The following is a 20,903-nucleotide window of genomic DNA, read 5'->3' on the forward strand; positions in this document are numbered from 1 at the left end:
CCTTCCAATGTGCACCATCTTGCATGTACACATTCAAGGTTTTGAATGTTATCTATGTCAAATACATGTTTTACAGAAGCCAGTTCTATGGTAGTTTGAGGAACCACATGAGTGCTACTGCTGAAACCAAACCATCCGACACATAGTTGGCCAGCAGGTGGGATTGTTGAGCTGCGTTAAGAACAGTACTGGAAGGAACAGCAATCAGCAACATGAGAGCATCGTCACTGGAACTCAACTGTTTCAAGCAAGGTCAGGGACCAATAGCATGTGAGTGTCTGAAATCTGGTGTAAATTGGAGAAGCCCTTTGGGCCTCTCTAATGTAGTTCAGATTAACCCTGTGCACAGTTGCAGCAGAATCAGGGAAGTACAAAGGTAAGCTATAAGCCACTTAAGCCATGCATCTTCGCACCCCTGATCTATGCACATCAGCAACGCCCCAGAATCTGCCCAAGGTTTTGTACAAATGCTCCTCTCACTAGCAAGGTTTTACAGAGATTAGAAGATTATTCTGTTTTGAAAGGAGAAAGGCTTCATTAAATATGAGCTATAATTTTCAAATAAAGCTAGGAGTTTTACAGAACATCAAAGTCAGAGTGCTTGTATATCAACTTTTCAGTAAAAACTATTATGAAACAGTTTTGTTCCCATAATTAAGATCAGACATTTTAACTGCAAAGTTCAATTCAAGAGTCTCTCAGATTACCTGCAGACAAGCTGTTACCAGTGTTCCCAAATGGTTTGTGAGCTTTTAACCACTTCATTTTAGGACACATGTACCCCCCTCAATATTTTTATAAGGCTAAAAACCCTGCTAAAAAGGACAATTTAAAATCACTTCGGATAAACTGGTTATTGACCTTTCTGTAATGGTTCAAAATGTGTTGCCTGTGTCCACTCCAACATAGCTGTGTGCACACCCCGAGCACAGTTGCCAACATTTTTTCTCTTCGTGGTATCAGTTGGCTCCAGCACCTCCTGGTGCTGTGCACACATAGTGCTGGTATAAAAGGCCCTGCCAACCTGCTCCCTTTCAATTTCTTCTTACAGACCGCCTCCGATGAGAGGGGACGGAGGGTCATTTTGGAATGGACATGTGAAACACATCTCAATAACCTTTCTGTAACTGATTGTTCAACAGTTGTTTGTTTTTTTCCCCTTCAAGTGCTTGCACATATCCATACCAATGTAGGCGACTCCCAAGCAATTGTACAGGAGGTGAGTTTGTAGTTCAATGACAGGCTGACTGCAAGACTGCGCAGCCAGAGCCGGCTTCTTCTCTAGCCTGCTGGGTGATGGCATAATGTGTTCTGTCTGATGTCCAGGGTGCGCAATGCTGCCTCCTGTTGGTTGCTTTGAGACTTTGGAAAGAAGCAAGGAAGGTGAATGGGTTGATTAAGATGGAAAGAGGACGGTACTTTGGGAGGCGGACATGGTGTAACTTGTCTTTATGAAAAATTGCATACAGGGGGGTATGCCATAAGGGCTCCAATTTCGCTGACCTGTCAGACAGAGGTGATAGCAACAAGAAGTGCTATGTTCATAGACAAGCAAACACAGGAGCATGTTGCCGTTGGTTCAAATAAGAGAACATAGGACGAGGCCGGCATTGGTGCCCTGTGGCAGGGGAACCACCAATGGTTCCAAAACAGTCATTACATAGGTGCTGGTCCCCATGACGTGGTGGCCAAATGTTTGGAGCCACCCCTGTACTTGGGGCTGCGGTTCCATAGGGATGGCCTGAGGAGCAGCGTGGCGGCTGTGGTGATGCGGGGGGAGTAAGATCCCACTTCCAAGTCTGATGAAGAGAACGAACTGTGGTGTAGAGACCAACGCGGTGCCATTCCCTTTAGTGCTGGCAATCAACGTTGAGGGGAAGATCGTGATGAGGCTGCCAACAGGGGTTTTCCTCTAGATGGCAGCCGCAGTACTGGGTGAAATCCTAGCGACAGCTGTTTGCCATTCATTGTCACCAGCTGTGCCAAATCCTGACAGTCTGGAGATGCTGGTACCAGTATGGAAAGCAGGTCCCTGGCTGCTGCAAATGCCTTTGGAGTCAAAGGTACCGCAAACTGGCTAGAATGCTGTCTGTCTGGAGGAGGTGGCTCCTGTCCTGGTGTCAGTGGGGCTTGCAGTGGCACTGGAGCTGAAGGCATCTGATGTTGCAGTGCCATGGAGGAAGAGCAGCCAGACATGGGTCTGGCTCTCTCCCGGTCCCCCTGTCTGCTCACCTTCAGCACCAGAAATTGGCTCTTCTCTTGGCGTTTACGGTGCTTTTTCTTAGGCACCGGAGAAGATTAGTGCAGAGATTCCTGACCCATGCCAAGTCAGAGTCTGGATCTGAGGAAGGTCTTAAAGTTGCGCCCATGAGGAGGACCTTCAGTTTTACTTCTTGGTCCTTTTTGGTGTGGGGCTTGAAGTTCCTGCAGATTTGGCAACAGTCTTTCCCCCGAGATTCCCCCAAGCACTTGAGACAACTCGAGTGCAGGTCACTAAAAGGCACAGACTTATCACAGGAAGCGCAGAACTTGAAACCCGGTGACCAAGGCATGCCCCGGCATCAGGATGTGGATGATCCCACTAAGCATGGGGGGCATCTAAAACTAACTACTATAACTATTTACACTGAAGAAATAGAAGAGTCCCTAGGAGAAAATTTCCTGAGCAATGAGGAGTTCCAGCAACCATCACGGGCAGTAAGAAGGAACCGATGGTAGCAGGTCAGCAGGACCCTTTATATCGGCGCTAGGAGCATGTGGCACCAGATGGCATTGGCACTGAACCGACAGATATCACTAGGGGAAATAATTCCAGCAACTGTGCTCAGGGCATGCACATACTTACATTGGAATGGACATGTGCAAACGCTCAAAGAATTATACGTTATGTTTAAGGACACAATTTAGTTGCAGATTCAGTAACTTTACTGGACCTCTGTGACTTCTGGCTTCAGCTGTTAGTGCCTGCAGCCAGGGCCACGTACCCCTTTCCCCCCGGCCCGATCCTACCCTCTGGTTATTTTTAGTAAAGTCAGACAAGTCATGGGCTCCCATGAATTTCTGTTTATTGTCCACGACCTGTCTGACTTTTACTAAAAATAAAAGTGACAACATCTTAACCTTAATTATGTTGTAGACAGACAAAGATACTGCTCTAGAATTGTACCAGGGAATGAATAGTTCTACAGTTTCACACATCAGTTACTTAAGTAACTGATATTTACCTTTACTTCCAAGGCTTTTGCTTTCATGCTATCTGCATGTCTCAGTTCTGTGACATCTGGTTGTTTTGCTTGAACTGCCACATCATTCAGATTCTTCTGTTTCAATTCATATAGAGCACATTCAAGTTTTGCATTTGTTTCAGTGCACTGAAAAAATAAATGCACAAGTATAAAACTCTAATTTTACAGTCATATGACTTCTATTAGTATCTAATAGTATTTGGGACACAAACCATGTCAATATTTTTTTGCAGTTCAGTCTTGAGCAAGTCTCTCTCAGACTTTACACCTTCAAGTATTTGTTGGAGCTCATCTTTCTCTTGATTAATTGATGAAATCTGATCTTGAAGTCGGAGATAGTGATTAGTTCTTTCAGCCACTAACTGGTGTCTTTCATGTGAAACACTGTTTAATGCCTCAGTTAACTGGTTGACCTACAGAAACAGTTAAACAACATTACTATGAGTTGGTCCAATTATGTATACTTTCAGTATTAGAGTAGAGCATTCACTCAATTTTGTCAAATACCGCATACAAACACCCATCCAACACCACCTTTTAAGTTGCTCCTTCCCAGGTAGGATTTAAAGATAATTAGAAACAAAAGACATTTCAGAATTAAACCTTCTCCTTCTCATAGTGATATAAGAATTGGAGCTGAAGTAATCATATCAATTTTGTGGGTTAGCATTTCCCCTTTGGAGACCTAGACTTAAATCCTGACTTGGGTCACCAGTGAAGAGGAGGTTAAAAAAAAACACAAAAACAACCGACCTTCAGTGTACTGGATCTTCGTCTACTGCAAACTCAGAACAAATAATGAAAGGAAATAAGAAAGGAGAAGGAGGGATAGATGATTGTATAGATTTTTATAGTTGGTTTTATTGGCCTATCTACACCAGATATTCCACTGAATGAAGCCACTACAAATGAAAAACTATTCTGTGAGCTGTGTGTCACCTGAGGAGATAGCACAAGTTGAATAGCTTGAATGTTACAGGTCAAAATGGAAGTGAAGAGGCAAAAAAGTATATGGAGAAGCTATACTAGTGTTGCTTTGACTATTCCTGGCTCTTTGGTCCTCCCATGGAGTACCTGTGTGACTTATATGATTGAAATGAGACCATGTATATCATTGATGCTACCACTGTTAGACAATTGCAACAAATCTTGTACAATGTATGTATGTCATATAAAAACTGTTAATAGAAAAGTTATGACTTGCTAAATATTATCTATTTAAATCCAGTTATCACTGTATCTGAAGTTATGAATACTGGCTATGTACCTGCATCACAATTGTCTTTTATCCTGGGGTAACACCCACAAGATAGTTTATATCCAGTCTAGACAGCACATTGTTAATGGACTATTCAAGTTTCATGGCCCATCAAAGACACCTTGCTGTCAATGGGCCATAGAAGAAACTCATTCTGCCCAGATGGCTCTTCCTGCAGACGGCCTCAGCCTCCAAGGGGCCAGTGTCTACCCCCTGAGAGTCAAGCTTTGCAAGGACATGTGATATACTCAAGTGACCCTGGACTCCACCTTGTGCCAGTAACTTTCCACAGACTGGACTGTGAGCTTTGTTTGAAATAGAAAGTTTCCAGGCACATGGCAAAGGGTATAAAAGACTCCAGGAATAACTCCGTTTTGCCTCTTTCCTGCCCTGATTCTTTGAACTGTGGATTTACAACATTGGACTGCGGACCTTCCAATCTTTTGGAAGTTGCCAGAGCAACTTTACAAGTCGGCAGTCTAACATCACTGCCATAAACCTGATGTAAGGATATTGCCATTATTGAATCATTTTAACTCTCCTTTTCTTTTCTTAATAAATCTTTTGATTTTATTTACTAAAGGATTGGCAGCAGCATGATTATTGGGCAAGATCTGAGTTATATACCGACCTGGCCAAGTGCTTCATCTTTTGAGATTGGAAGGACCCTATATTAGATGAAATTGGCTTTCAGTAACCACTCATCATAAAGTCCAGTGGTTACGGTAGTGAGACAAGGGCTGGGATGCCTAAGGAGACTGTCTTTCTGACTTCTTAACCAGAGTGATAAGACAGAAGTTTACTTTTGTTACTGGCTTAGAATAAACTAATGATAAAATAACCACCAGTTTGGGGTGAGTCTGCCCTATTTCTCCGCAGTTTGTCCTGAATCTGGCACTCTCAGTTGTGACCCACTGAGGCACTGAGACACCGTGATTAATAGATTTTTGAAATGCCTGAAGGAGGAAAAACAAAAAAAATCACATTTTCCTCACAGTGCCTTCTTAAATTTGAATGGGTAAAAATATAGAAATATACAAAAATGTATAGATCTGCCATTAACATTGGTATAGTTTTGCCTTCACAAGGAAGTACAGTAACTCCTCTCTTAAAGTTGTCCCGGTTAACGTTGTTTCATTGTTATGTGGATGATCAATTAGGGAACGTGCTCATTTAAAGTTGTGCAATGCTCCCTCATAACGTTGTTTGGCAGCCGCCTGCTTTGTCCACTGCTTGCAGAAAGAGCAGCCTGTTGGAGCTAGCTGGTGGAGGCTTGGAACCAGGGTGGACTGGCAGACCCCCTATCAGCTCCCTGCTCCCCTACATTCCCTGTGCAGCAGCCGCCCAAGCAGGCTATCAGTTGCCAGGCAGTTCAGCTGTCCCTCCCCACACTGCCTTGGAGATGCTCACAGGAGCTCACAGGGAGAGAGGTGCTAATGTTGGGGTATAGGAGTGGGAGGGGGACACCCCATCTTCACCGAGCAAGGGAGGGACACAATAAGGCTCACGATGGAGGGAGCTTGCTGGCAGCAGCTGCTGTCTCAACTTGCTGATCTACTTAAAAAGGCAATGTCCTCAGAGTGGGGTCAGCGTACTTAAAGGGGCAATGCGCGTCTCTCACACACTCGGTGTGTCTCTCTCTGTCATGCTGTCTCCCCTCCCTCAATTTGTGCTGCCTTGTAAAGTGTGAGGCTACATTAACAACAATGTGTTAACCCTTGAGGGCTCAGCCAAGTGCTAGCTCATCATTTAGCAGTAAGGCATTCCCTGGGAAATATCCCACCCTCTTCCATCCTCTGACTTCACCACCTCAACCAAGCTTCACAATCATCTTTGCGGTGTACAGTATTAAATTGTTTGTTTAAAAGTTATACTGTGTATATAAAATATAGTCTTGTCTGGCAAAAGTTTTTTTCCCTGGAAACTAACCCCCCACTATTTACATTAATTCTTATGGGGAAATTGGATTCACTTAACATTGTTTCGCTTAAAGTAGCATATGTTCAGGAACATAACTACAACGTTAAGCCAGGAGTTACTGTATACTTGTGCTTTGGATTAGAACAGTTCTTAGCTGCAAGCATCCTTATTTCTAGTAATGTCTCCTCTACCTCCCTGAGAGGTTGTCCTCTCCTCACCTACTGAGTGCAGCTCAAATATTTGAAAGTTGACACTGGGGACATTAGTCCTACCAACCTGACAAGTGATTCCAAAGCTGTATAAGATTCTTAAACCAGAGGAAAAAAATTGGAAACTTCAGTTTGTTCCTAGTATGAGGTCAGGTCTCAAAATGCGATTCCCCATCCCCCAACGTATCAACACCACCCAGAGAAAAAAGGAATTAGCTTAACTTGAAGTCTTTATTGAGACAGCTTTCAGAGTAGCAGCCGTGTTAGTCTGTATCCACAAAAAGAAAAGGAGGACTTCTGGTACCTTAGAGACTAACAAATTTATTTAAGCTTTCGTGAGCATCTGATGAAGTGAGCTGTATGTATTTATGCTCAAATTTGTTAGTCTCTAAGGTGCCACAAGTCCTCCTTTTCTTTTTATTGAGAGAGTTAACTGGCATTGGGCAAGATGGATTGGTAGACACATTTTACAAGAAGTTAGTAAGTAAGAATTTTTCCACTCATATTAACTCCACTAGTCTTCCAGCATGGGGTGTAGTGATGGGGGCGGGATGGGGGGAGGGAGGAGGAAGTGGAAGGAGGTGTAAAGAAGACCTAGAAAGTGATCCCTCAAGAGCCATGAGGGATTTAATTGGGGCCCACCTGATTAGAGAACCCCTCTCACAAAAAAGAAGCACCTGCAGATGTTTGAAGGTTGTCCTTGTAGCACCAGACAGCCACACTGGCCTTGCATCATTTCCACTAAGTCTGAATTACATGTCCTTTGTACAGTAGCCTTTGCTGCCCATTGTTTCCTGATGCTTTGTATGCTTATGCTAAACAACACCCAATCCATCTGCCAGTCAAAGTTTACCAATGGCTTTACCTTTTGCACTGTAGGTGATAAACAAATACTGATTTCTTGTACTTCTTGGTATGACTGAGTTAAACATAAGGGTGTGAAGAGTATATAAAATGTGTCAAACTTTTGAGGGGATTTTGAACCAAGAAAAAAAGGTAGGCAACTTGCAGTGAAGTGCTGGAATATGGGACTCTAAGCAGTCTGGCAACTAAGATTTGAGGGTCTGCAGTGACTCTTTGCAGGCATGCCTCAGAGTGTGAACAGTGCTCAAACTTTGCTTTCCTAGGCTGGCCTGCCATTTTAGAGTGGAATAAGAATCCAGTTTTGATTTAATTTAATCTTCAACTAACAAAATGCCAATGGAAAACAGCTGTAAGTAATATTTAGACAATGTAAAGAATTATACAAATGCTAAATGTTCTACAAACAAGACTGACTTGTATCCCAGGGATATAATGAGAAGTACTCATCACTATTTTACAGATGGTTGATGTACGGCAGTGGGACAAGGCAAGTTGCCCAAGGCCCTACAACAAGTCAGTACCACCCTGAAGTTCCTGATTCGAGTCACATATTAATCCTATTGATCATGTGTTCTCTCCAGGTGGTCTTTAAAATGTCTTTAATTTAATAAAAATAAAAGGCATTTATAGTGCAGTATTATAATTAATCCTCCGAGACACTGCAAATAAGTATCTACATAATACAACCCAACTGACTTAAAATAGACTTCATTAGGTGGACTGGACAGCTCAGAAGACTAAACAGGATTCCAGCATGCCTGCTATTATTGACAGAAATCAAGGTGATGTCATTAATGATCTGAAGTTATTACTGAACACCTATCTAGTGGTATGACCCTAATTCGGGACAAACAGTATCCACACAATTTGTATTCATAGATTAAAGCCAAAAAGGATCATTGCGATAATTTAGTCTGAACTCCTGTTTAACACAGCCCATAACTAAACTTTCAAAATAAGTCAAAGTATATATTTTAGAAAAATACCCAATCCTGATTTAAAATTTGGCAGTGATAGAGAATCCACCAGGATCCTTGGTAAATTGTTCCAATGATAAATAAATCTCACTGTCAAAAAAGTTATGCATTATTTCCAATCTGAATTTGTCTACCTTCAGCTTCCAGCCATTAGATCATGTCACACCTTTCACTGCTGGACTAAAGAGGCCATTATTAAATATTTTTCCATATGTAGGTCCTTATACACTAATTGATTCACCCTTTAATCTCCTCTTTGTTAAGCTAAATAGATGGGCTCCTTGAGTCTATAACTATTCTAATTGGCCATCTCAGTAGAGGGCCCGCAATGAATGTTTGCGCACGAAAACTGAAATAGCCTAATTTTAAAGGATGGTCTCTCCACAACAGTGATGGGAAACTTCTGCCTGGCCAGTATGTGTTTTGTAGATGAAAGAGAGTGCTTTAGCTCCTAGTGCTACACATCTGCCACTTATAAACACTAAACTCACTTAATGAAAAGAAATGAAGTGAATATAAAACTCACTGGATGTTTTAAAATCAATTTAACTTCTGTATATTGCCCTATTCTGCAACTTAAGTGAATACCTGAAAATACAGCCTCAAACAAAGTATTTCTGAAAGATTATTCATAAGCACATTTCAACACACCTTACCATAGCAGTGTATAAACTTCAAGTTCACGTTTCATTGTAATGGATGCTCCACATTTCCACATACCTTAAGCCTACCACACATTTAAGTTATCACCAATCCTTTCACTCAGGCATTGAGCCCTAGATAAAGATGAAAGCATCTATTGTGATCTTAAAAGCACAATTACTATTAACATAGGTATTGGTGTCAGATGCCTCTAGGCCTATCAGGAGGGCTACAAGAATCAAACACTACACATTTAGAAATATTTTTACACTTTACTCAACACTTGCTGTACCTTCTCCACGCTTCCATGAAGGTCCACCTCGAGTTTGTTCTTCTCTGCTCTAACAGTTTCCAGCATGTGCTGGAGTTTGTCTCTTTCTGCTGTTAATGAGGAACTCTGTTCCTCCAGTTGCTGAATATGTTCATTCTCACCCTCTGTCTTTTCTCTCAGTTCATTCAGCAATTGATTCCTTTCGCCAGAGGCTAGGTTTAATTCTTCATTCAACATTTTTATCTATAAAATCATCAAAAAAAGAATACATACAACTTTGTAAAAACCAAACCAAGTTACAGTATCCCCCAAATTTACCACTCTAATAAGCTACAGGAAATGGCACTGTGAACAAATTCAGGCAAACATTCAGTCATAACATCTAACAATAGGTAGAGTGAACAGGAGTTTTATCTCTAGTAAATTATAGGAAGTAACTTAGTGGATAAGTGTTCTTTATCCTGGAAAGGAAAGCTAGGCAGCAGTCCTTGCTTTCTTGGCATCATACTTGCCTTCTCTTTTAGTTGTGTTCTTTCTTCTGTTAGTTTTTCTTCAGTCTTCAACAACTCCCTTTCCCTCTCTACCATCAAGTTCTTCTGGGTATCAACCTGCTTTTCCAACTCCTCATGTAGATTTTCTATTTCTGCCTGAATTTTTACAGACTGAAACACAAGAATTACATGATGATATTTAAGAGACTTCCTTGTAGTCTACCAGTATGGAACTACAAAGATAAACAATTGTGCTCATTTTAGGGGTTCTGAAAGAGAAAAGTCAGCATACTCATTAAGTCTGCTGTTTGGAAACCCTGAAAATTCAGTTTATTCTCAACTGACACCTCCCACCCTAAGTTCCTCTAGGAATTCCAAAAGGACATTGACTCATTTTGCAAATACAATCCTAGCTAATTTTGCAAGGCAAGTGAGGACAGGGATAGTGACTGGAAAAGAGTATGCCTGGACTAGGAAGGATGATAGATAAGAGGTTACTTATCTAATTGTTCTCTCTAAGTATCAGAAGAGATAAAAAAAATTCTTGATAATTTTCTGTTAGTCGCTTCTCTAAATTCATTACAAAAGTGGATAGTACCGCTTACACATGGAATTTGAAGGTTGTTACTGGAAGCTCTAGGACTAAGTCTTGGCCTTCAACTCAGTCTCCAGCATTTGTAGGGCAACATCTTGAAATTAAATTAACTAACCTTATGGCATCTATATGTTTAAGTCTGAAATCTAAAAGGAATTTGTTACAAATTGTATTCCGGACATTTGCCAGACCACCCAGCTGGGTTGACGGAGAGAAGCAGGATAAAATCATATATGAAATTTCTCATTCTGATGCACAATTTCTCTTTATTCATCACTAATGGGAAGTAGCAAGCAGTGATTCCCAGAAATGGGGTGGGAAGATTAACAGGCATTATGGTGGAATAACAGGTAGAAATAGAAGTACATACACATACATACATAGCAAAACCTTTATAATTTAAGAAATAATCTGTGAATGAATCCAGTAGCCCCTTCCTAACAAAGGATGCATCTACAAAGGAATTGAAGTGTACTCTGTAAAGTCTTTCTTGGACCATGCTCCGACACCCCCTACTTCCAAAATGCCACTAGGGACTCTATATAGGGAGTCCTGATTCCAGGGATGTTCTTCCATATGCTTACAGATCCATACCAACTGGTGTAGGATTTCAATTTCTCACCTGCAGCGATGCCAAGGCCCTGGCCTTTTGGATAGAATGAGATCAACGTGCTACAATTGTCACATGTGCTCAATAGGTTTGATATATATTTTTGGAGCTCTAAGAAGGCCCTCTGATGCCACAAACTTCCAAAGGGGTGCAAAGGACTGGAACAAAATGGGAGAAATATTTCATAGGAATTGTGGAAAGAAGAATTTATTTTGGGTCAAAAGATTTCTGGAGCTATGACAATCTTCCTCACAACAGAAGCAGTGTGGTTTTGATATAGATAGAACTTATTCTACACCCTGCCGTTAGGACTAGAGAGGCTAGGCATACGCTTGTCTAATCCATCATCTTGACAACTGATTTTATGGGGAGTCTGATGTGCCTACCTAAAAGAACACTGCTAGGGCCTGTTACCCACCTTCTATAGTTCTTGGTTATGGGACTCCAATCAACCATCCCAGAGAAACTAGTGTAGCTGACATCACCAGAACTTGTTTATTACAATAACATATACAGGCCAGGTTCCCACTGAGCCAGGCACTGTACAAACAAAGATTTGTTTCTCCTTAGCCTAGAAACAAAATACGACCAGTTCAATGAACAAAGTTTCCTGATTGAGTTCTGTCTAGGTAGCATAAAGCAACAGTGAGCCAAAGCTAACAACATTCTTGTGTTCAACCTCCCATTTTATTAACACTAGGTAGCACAGACCCAGATGAAGAAGGGGTCCCTGCTTCTAGAGATCTGATCTTTTCTGCAGGTGCAATGGATGTTTCTTGACTGTCTATCAAACCCAAACAAGTGCCTTCTAGGCCAGTGGAGGAATTCAGCTCTCTTTTCTCTATCCTTTATGTGAACTGCCTTAAAAGGCAGCAGATTTGTCTTTGCCCTGTAAATTATTTCCATTTCTAGCAAGAGGCTTTGAACTGTGGTTACACCCTGGTTTTGGATAGAAGATAAACTGTTCATGCTTTGATATGATAAACTAATCTCCAACAGAATGTAGGAGCAAACATGTCCTAAAGGCAAGTTATTCCATAACTGCCCCCTAAGTCATCGTTTCTTGTACCTTTCTCTGAAGCAATAGGTACTGGCCACTGTCAAACGGCATACTGAATTCCACTGGCCATTGGTTTGATCTCATCTGGTTATGTCTATGTTTTTATTCATACACACATCCGAGAGCAGTTAAACTGATCTGAAAGGATGTGTACTTGAGCTTTTGTACGTTAGTCTTCCAGGTGTGCTCCCCATCCTGTGACACTTGCTTCGATAGTAAGTTGGAAGGGAATGGAGAGTCAATTGGATTGGCTGTCAGCATGTTAGTTGTTTATACCTGCCCACAAAGTAACATTTGGACGCAAAGTGTGGGTGACACACCTAGTTTTGCATTGCATCTGGCAAGTGAGCGCGTGTCCTCAAAAGAACATTCTGAAGACACACCCTGATGAGTCCCATTCATAGGGCACTGATGCACAGCACCAGCAATCCCAATTGCTAGAGACAATTGGCTATGGATGTCCACTACCAGGAAATAACTGATGTAATGAACTATTGGATCTTTTTAGTAAAAATTTTACTACCATGCTAAAGATGTACAGAATCATGCCTGTTTTCACCCTGGGTGAACTGCATAGATGAGAAGCATTACCTGTTGGTCATGAATAAGGAGAGAAGCTGTGCAGCTGCAGAAGTGTTCATAAACATCATTTCAACACAAACCTTAGGGTATCACTATATTTTCCAGTCTATGTCTCACTATAAAGGATTTTCCACGATTTTACATACCTTAAGCCTGCCACACCTTTTAAGTTTCCACCAATGCTTTCAATTAGGTATTGAGCCCTAGATAAAGATGAAAGCATCTCTAACTACTGCATTCTTAAAAGCACAATTACTATTAACATAGGTATTGGTGTCAGATGCCTCTAGGCCTATCGGGAGGGCTGCAAGAACAAAACACAACACACTTAAATGTTTTTACACTTTACTCGACACTTGCTGTACCTTCTGATTGCTTTCATGAAGGTCCACCTCGAGTTTGTTCTTCTCTGCTCTAACAGTCTCCAGCATGTGCTGGAGTTTGTCTCTTTCTGCTGTTAATGAGGAACTTTGTTCCTCCAGTTGCTGAATACGTTCATTCTCGCCCTCTGTCTTTTCTCTCAGTTCACTCAGCAATTGATTCCTTTCACCAGAGACTAAGTTTAGTTCTTCATTCAACTTTTCTATCTATTAAAAACATCAAAAAAAGAATACATACAACTTTGTAAAAACCAAACCAAGTTACAGTATCCCCCAAATTTACCACTCTAATAAGCTACAGGAAATGGCACTGTGAACAAATTCAGGCAAACATTCAGTCATAACATCTAACAATAGGTAGAGTGAACAGGAGTTTTATCTCTAGTAAATTATAGGAAGTAACTTAGTGGATAAGTAAAGGAGTACTTGTGGCACCTTAGAGACAATGGGTGTTACCAAAGCAAAACTATTTCCCCATGTTTATTCCCCCCCTACTGTTCCTCAGACGTTTTTGTCAACTGGTGGAAATGGCCCACCTTGATTATCATCACTACAAAGGGTCCCCGCCCTGCACTCTCCTGCTAGTAATAGCTCACCTTTCCTGATCACTCTCGTTACAGTGTGTATGGTAACACTCATTGTTTCATGTTCTCTGTGTATATAAATCTCCCCACTGTATTTTCCACTGAATGCATCCGATGAAGTGAGCTGTAGCTCATGAAAGCATATGCTCAAATAAATTTGTTAGTCTCTAAGGTGCCACAAGTACTCCTTTTCTTTTTGTGAATTCAGACTAACACAGCTGCTACTCTGAAACCTGTCATTAGTGGATAAATATTCTTTATCCTGGAAAAGAAAGCTAGGCAGCAGTCCTTGCTTTCTTCGTATCATACTTGCCTTCTCTTTTAGTTGTGTTCTTTCTTCTGTTAGTTTTTCTTCAGTCTTCAGCAACTCCCTTTCCCTCTCTACCATCAAGTTCTTCTGGGTATCAACCTGCTTTTCCAGCTCCTCATGTAGATTTTCTATTTCTGCCTGAATTTTTACAGACTGAAACACAAGAATTACATGATGATATTTAAGAGACTTCCTTGTAGTCTACCAGTATGGAACTACAAAGATAAACAATTGTGCTCATTTTAGGGGTTCTGAAAGAGAAAAGTCAGCGTGCTCATTAAGTCTGCTGTTTGGAAACCCTGAAAATTCAGTTTATTCTCAGCTGACACCTCCCACCCTAAGTTCCTCTAGGAATTCCTAAAGGACATTGACTCATCTTGCAAATACAATCCTAGCTAATTTTGCAAGGCAAGTGAGGAAAGGGATAGTGACTGGGAGAGAGTATGCCTAAAGTAGGAAGAATGATTGGTGAGAGGTTGCTTATCCGATTATGGTCATGTCTATGTTTTTGTTCAGACACACACCTGAGAGCAGTTAAACTGATCTAAAAGGATGTGTGCTTGAGCTTTAGTAAGTTAGTCCTCCAGGTGTTCTCCCCATCCTGTGACACTTGCTTCGATAGTAAGTTGGAAGGGAACTGAGAGTCAATTGGATTGGCTGTCAGCATGTTAGTTGTTTATACCTGCCCACAAAGTAACATTTGGACGCAAAGTGTGGGTGACACACCTAGTTTTGCATTGCATCTGGCAAGTGAGCGCGTGTCCTCAAAAGAACATTCTGAAGACACACCCTGATGAGTCCCATTCATAGGGCACTGATGCACAGCACCAGCAATCCCAATTGCTAGAGACAATTGGCTATGGATGTCCACTACCAGGAAATAACTGATGTAATGAACTATTGGATCTTTTTGGTAAAAATTTTACTACCATGCTAAAGATGTACAGAATCATGCCTGTTTTCACCCTGGGTGAACTGCATAGATGAGAAGCATTATCTGTTGGTCATGAATAAGGAGAGAAGCTGTGCAGCTGCAGAAGTGTTCATAAACATCATTTCAACACAAACCTTAGCGTATCACTATATTTTCCAGTCTATGTCTCACTATAAAGGATTTTCCACAATTTTACATACCTTAAGCCTGCCACACCTTTTAAGTTTCCACCAATGCTCTCAATTAGGTATTGAGCCCTAGATAAAGATGAAAGCATCTCTAACTACTGCATTCTTAAAAGCACAATTACTATTAACATAGGTATTGGTGTCAGATGCCTCTAGGCCTATCGGGAGGGCTGCAAGAACAAAACACAACACACTTAAATGTTTTTACACTTTACTCGACACTTGCTGTACCTTCTGATTGCTTTCATGAAGGTCCACCTCGAGTTTGTTCTTCTCTGCTCTAACAGTCTCCAGCATGTGCTGGAGTTTGTCTCTTTCTGCTGTTAATGAGGAACTTTGTTCCTCCAATTGCTGAATACATTCATTCTCGCCCTCTGTCTTTTCTCTCAGTTCACTCAGCAATTGATTCCTTTCACCAGAGACTAAGTTTAGTTCTTCATTCAACTTTTCTATCTATTAAAAACATACAAGGAATACATATTGTAATTTTGTTTGGTTTACAAACTTTCATATAAATCGTACCCCCCAAATTTCACCATTCAGGTAAAAGTTACAGGAAGCAGCATGGTGAACAGATGTAAACATTCAGTCAAAGTCTAAAAATAAATGTTACCTCTCTTTTTCTTTATAAACACATAATCAAGTTGCTACACCAGATTACCCTTTGAAATTTAACTAGTATTGATAGCCCAACAAAAACATTTACACACAGTGGGCAAGGCGTGGGCAAGGCGTTTTTCTGTGACTTAATGTCTTTGCCATATTCTGAAGGAGACAGAAGGTTGGTGAGGTAATCTTTTATTGGATTGACTTCCTTTGCGGGGGGAGAGACAGACACACACACACAAGCTTTTGAGCTTATACAGAGCTATTCTTCAGGTCCTTCAGGTTCAGAAGTCAGTCCAATAAAAGGTATTACCTTGTTGGGAGAGACTTGGACTTGACATGACCCGCCCCCAGTCATCTTGTATGCTCAGCCACTATAAATTAGAAACAAAAATCTATAGTCACGAAAATTTGGCCTTGGCTTAGGCAGATAAAACAAAATGCCAGCTGCAACATTACTAAGAGGGATAGATACAACTTGAGTTTCAGCAAGTTTTTTACTGGTGTCTGTGAGGGTTTCTTGGTGGAAGTTGCTTTTGAGGATAAGTAAAAAGTATGAGGTGTAGCTATTGCTAGGGAAATAGCCCATTAGGGGTTATTTTGTGAAATAAGAGAGAATATTTGAAAGAGTAGGGAGTCACAATCTACTGCTGATTAAACATTCCTACCCTGAGAGTGCATCCCACCAACAAGCATACAAGTCATAAAAATAAGCAGACCTTGAAATGTTTTAACAAACTTTGAAAAATGCAAAAGATATATGGGTAGGCAGGTCCTAGGCACGTGAACCTCTGTATAGTCATATTATGTAAAATAATTGGTTCGTATTTTTTAATAGTTACGTTTTGAGTGAAATAATTGGTTAAGGTACAGATTAAAAAACTCTCATTTTAATTACACAAGAATCAGAAGAAAAGTTTGTTGGAATTTAACTCTGGGAGACAGCTCAAGAACAAACTGCTAGACCTCTGATACACTGCATGACACCACACTTGTGCAGAAGCCGGAGCCCCAGACAATTTGATCCTGACTGGCCATCAGGAGAACTCCGTCCGCTTTACGGAGTTGTGATCACTGGAATGCTTGGCATGTGCATTCTGTTGCTTAATTGCTAATAAATATAGATTAAGGGTATTACTGTGTGAAGGCTCTTTCATTGTGAAAAGGTCCCACTAACCCATAGAGGGCCACTGGACCTGCGGAAAGGAGAGGGGCTCTAAATTGTTCAGGTAACCACCTCACCCACCTTTTCTCTCTAGTAACCATGTTGGTTCCAGGATATAACACCACTGCATATTCTGAAGGAATGAAGTTTCAGAATCGAAAGGAAGGAGAAAAAAGAGTCAGATACCCAAGTTCATGTTCAACTGTTTTATACTGAACTGATCTTTTTTGGAGTGTTTCTCTCCTGTCCATTGTCCTAACCACATCTGACCTCTGAGGAGCTAACTAGAAGATATCACCCTTGCTGCAGGATACAGTCTCCAAGTAGGAAGCTGCCAACTAGGTATACTTCACTACAGTCACTTTTAACTCTCAGCACCATGACATTTTTACCTTTAAAAAGAATGAGGGCTAAGTACTTCCTATCTCTTGTTCTACAAGGTCCTTTGGAAACAAAAGTTCCCTTTTGAAGGAATGGATGTATCTTTTGTGAGCATGAGTACTGATGCACTGGCATCTGATTGCCTGCACTATAATTACAGTTTTGTTATGCTTTTGTTCAATCTTAGTCTTATCTTTGAGGACGTAGTCAGAATAGAAACTACTAGGTGACACAGGATGAGAGTCCTTAAACACCAGGAAGATATTTTCCCTGGGATAAGGGCCATTCTTTTGTCTGGTTTAACGTTAGACACTACTTTTTTCCTCTCTCTGAAACTTCTTGTAAGCAACAGATTTATTTATATTTTTATATATGGCTAAGAAACATAAGAATGAAAGTTTTCATTTTTGTGCTTCTTAACCAAGTGCCCATAGTTCATGTCATCTGTGGGTGACACCTCAATCATTTTCATGACACACTGACAGCAAACTCAGGATTTGGATCTTCCTATATGAGCAAGCAGGAAGAGTTGCCAAGGTATCAGGATGAAGACAGTTGTGAGGCAGATATTCAGGACTGTCCAGCATCCAGCCAGCTCCCATTGTCCTGAAAACATGCCAAGGACTTTTGAACCTCGCCCATAAGAAGTTTTTAGTACTAGCAAAGATAACCAAAAAGCTACTTGTCCGGTATGTTGGGTAAGTGTTCTTTATCCTGGAAAGTAGTCCTTGCTGTCTTGCTACAGTACTTGCCTTCTCTTTAAGTTGTGTTGTTTCTTCTGTTAGTTTTTCTTCTGTCTTCAACAACTCCTTTTCTCTCTCTACAATCAAATTCTTCTGGGCATCAACCTGCTGTTTCTGACATTTCAGCTCCTCCTGTAGATTTTCCATTTCTGCCTGAATTTTCACAGACAAACACAAGACATTACATGATACTTATAAAGTGACTTCACTGTATTCTATCAAATTGGAACGGTAATCACAACTGTTCAAGGGTTCTAAAAGAGAACATACCTATTAAGTCTGTTATTTGAAAGCCATGAACATTCAGTTTAGCCTCTATCGATACCTCCCACCTCTAAGCATTCCAAAAGGACATGGGTGGCTCTCTTTCTGGAAATGTAATCCTTGCCAACTTCAAAAGGCAAATAAGAACATAGATGTGCAATTAAGACAGACTAGTAAATTTGGGTATGAGGAGGTTGCCTTTCAGATGGTTTTCTGAATATAATAGAAGAGATTGCTGAGTCCATGCTTAGTGATCATAGCAAGAATTTTCTCAAGCTCAATGTTCTAAAGCTGGGTAAGTAGCAAAGAATCCCACACAGTACACTTCATGGAACAGGTATGTATGTACTTACAATTGCTGTTCTATTAAGATCAATATCTGAATGGAAGAATAATTTGATTACTTGGGTCTATGCACTTGCACCTGTAGTGTGTACAAAAGTATTTCAGTGCTTTAAAGCTTGAAGCCATTAAGATCCATCAGGAGTTCTAGTCTGCTACCCTACTGAAATACTTGGGATACTCCAATTCCCCAAGTAGTCAGGGTACTAGCATTCCTGTTATAATCAGTGATTCCAGTTCAGTCTTTGGTAAGTTTACTTAAAACCTATATTCCTGACCAGAGTTTATTGAACTTATAGAAAATAGCTTCACCTTGCAAATGATGAAAATCAGATTCTGAAGTTAATGGGAGCAAAATAACAAGCCTTTCACGAATACCTGCTTCCAGACAAGGTAGGATTGATGAAGCCAGGTACAACACAATCACAGATAAAATAGAGCATCAGCTTTGGCATCTGCTGCATACATATGCTGTGCTTTGAGAGACCATGGCATTGTTTTACTTCTAATATAGAGGGGGGAAAATGTGTTGCCAATTGGTTTCCTTCCTCGGACTAACCTCCCCTAATCCAACTCAACCTGGACTGAATTATCCAGGAGCTCAAATCTCCTGTTACCGTTAAACATGGATTGTTCTACATAGTTGTATTCAAAGTTAAATGCAGAATCACTGTTGCTATATGCTGTTATAGAAACTAAGTGTGTACTTCTAAAGTTTTAGGAACATTTGTTTAACAGGTAGAAGAACATGCCTAAACACTGCTGCCAGAGTCAAATCTTCATTGCCCTCTGGTGACCGCAAAACACAACCTGTGGTAATTGTGGGAGCGAACCTGGCCAAGAGTCAGTTTCAGGAATTCAACTGTAAAACAGTTTAAACCATTCTGAACATTTGCAAGTAAATTTAAGCCCCAAAGAGAGGTTTGATACATACCCTCTCTTTGTTTTCCTCTATGTCCGCCTTTAACTGGTCTCTTTCTGCTCTAACACATGCTAGAATTTGCTGAAACTCATCTCTCTCTTGAGTAACTGAAGAGGCCTCCTGCAGCTGCGGACATATACGTTCATTCATTGTTTGTTCTATACGTTCTTTTTCCGCTAGTAGTTTGTCATGTTCACAAGAGACAAAAGTCAGGTTTTCAGATAGCTGAATGACCTAAAAGGAAAACAAGAATTGGAATGATCATCAAGGGTATAGCACACAAAAAAAGCTTCATTAAATTCTGTGATTACTTTAAGTGAGAAAAGCTTTTTTTCGACCTAATATACCGATTCTGTTATGAAAAATCCATGTTTGGTGCACACTTCATAGGAATGATCTACCGGTAAGTTCACTGGCTTGTTACCAATAGTGTTTTTTATACCCTATTAAATGAGACATTTCCTTTATTATTAACCTTTGATAGTAAAATAAAGCAACATTTGACAGACTTCATCACAGCCCAATAAAAGTTTTCAATAGGATTTATTTGAGTAATTTATGGGTGAAAAATCAACAGTCCAATTTTATGGTCACATGAAAGTGGTTTATGGTTAGGCTTAGAAGAATTCAATTTTTTATATTGACAGAAGTGTATTTTAAGCATGTTTTCAGTTTTTACTGATTTAAATTTTCATAGTTTCAGGAAATTGTGGGGTATGTGTCAGACAATAGTGTGGAGGATCAGTTATTTAATGACAGACGTTGAGATTCAAAAAGCTAAATCTTGAAACTTAAAAACAAGTTGCCAACATCACGTCAATATATACAAAGTAAATAACCTTAAATCAAAGTAATAAGTTCTCAGGCAACAGTCATCTTACTTTACTTAGCTGTAAATTTTGATTATTGAAGGTTTTTTTGTTGGTTGTGTGTGAAATAGATGTTTACTAACATTTACTGATAAATATCTAATCCATCCAAGCCCATTTATAGTTTTTCACACTACTGTCAGGCTTTATGCTAGTGAATATTCAGATATTTCAGATTTCATTTTACCACATTAGATGTATGCATCAGAATTTAAAAAGCTCCTAGAAACTTGAGATTGTCTGTGATAACCTTAGAGTTTGAGGGTCAAAAAGGACTTTTTAAAGTAGTTTAAAGAATATTTATAATATGTAGGCAATTGATCTAGAACTACATCAAAAGATTTCCTCCAGATAGTTAAGAAAAAAATCTAAGCCTTCTCATACATATTAAGGGTGAAATCCGGGCCCTTAGTGAAGTCCATGGGAGTTTTAACATTGACTCACATGGAGCCACAATTTCACCCCAAAATTGTTAGTTACATTTATTTACT

At 40.3% G+C, this 20,903-nt stretch overlaps 1 protein-coding gene across 1 annotated transcript in view; it reads right to left on the bottom strand.

Annotated features, from left to right (window-relative positions):
- CENPE (centromere protein E) overlaps positions 1-20,903 on the bottom strand; it is a 73,350-nt gene that overhangs the window by 13,437 nt on the left and 39,010 nt on the right. Inside the window, exons 28-36 of the mRNA XM_073340813.1 lie at positions 19,556-19,777; positions 18,025-18,168; positions 15,352-15,573; positions 14,002-14,151; positions 13,090-13,311; positions 9,899-10,048; positions 9,408-9,629; positions 3,458-3,658; positions 3,225-3,371 (exon numbers count right to left, since the gene is read on the bottom strand). Of these exons, the coding sequence (XP_073196914.1) occupies positions 3,225-3,371; positions 3,458-3,658; positions 9,408-9,629; positions 9,899-10,048; positions 13,090-13,311; positions 14,002-14,151; positions 15,352-15,573; positions 18,025-18,168; positions 19,556-19,777 (1,680 nt within the window). The remainder of the gene's footprint in view (positions 1-3,224; positions 3,372-3,457; positions 3,659-9,407; positions 9,630-9,898; positions 10,049-13,089; positions 13,312-14,001; positions 14,152-15,351; positions 15,574-18,024; positions 18,169-19,555; positions 19,778-20,903) is intronic.

The sequence above is a fragment of the Lepidochelys kempii genome, chromosome 4, assembly GCF_965140265.1.
Source record: "Lepidochelys kempii isolate rLepKem1 chromosome 4, rLepKem1.hap2, whole genome shotgun sequence".
In the NCBI taxonomy this organism is placed as follows: domain Eukaryota; kingdom Metazoa; phylum Chordata; order Testudines; family Cheloniidae; genus Lepidochelys; species Lepidochelys kempii.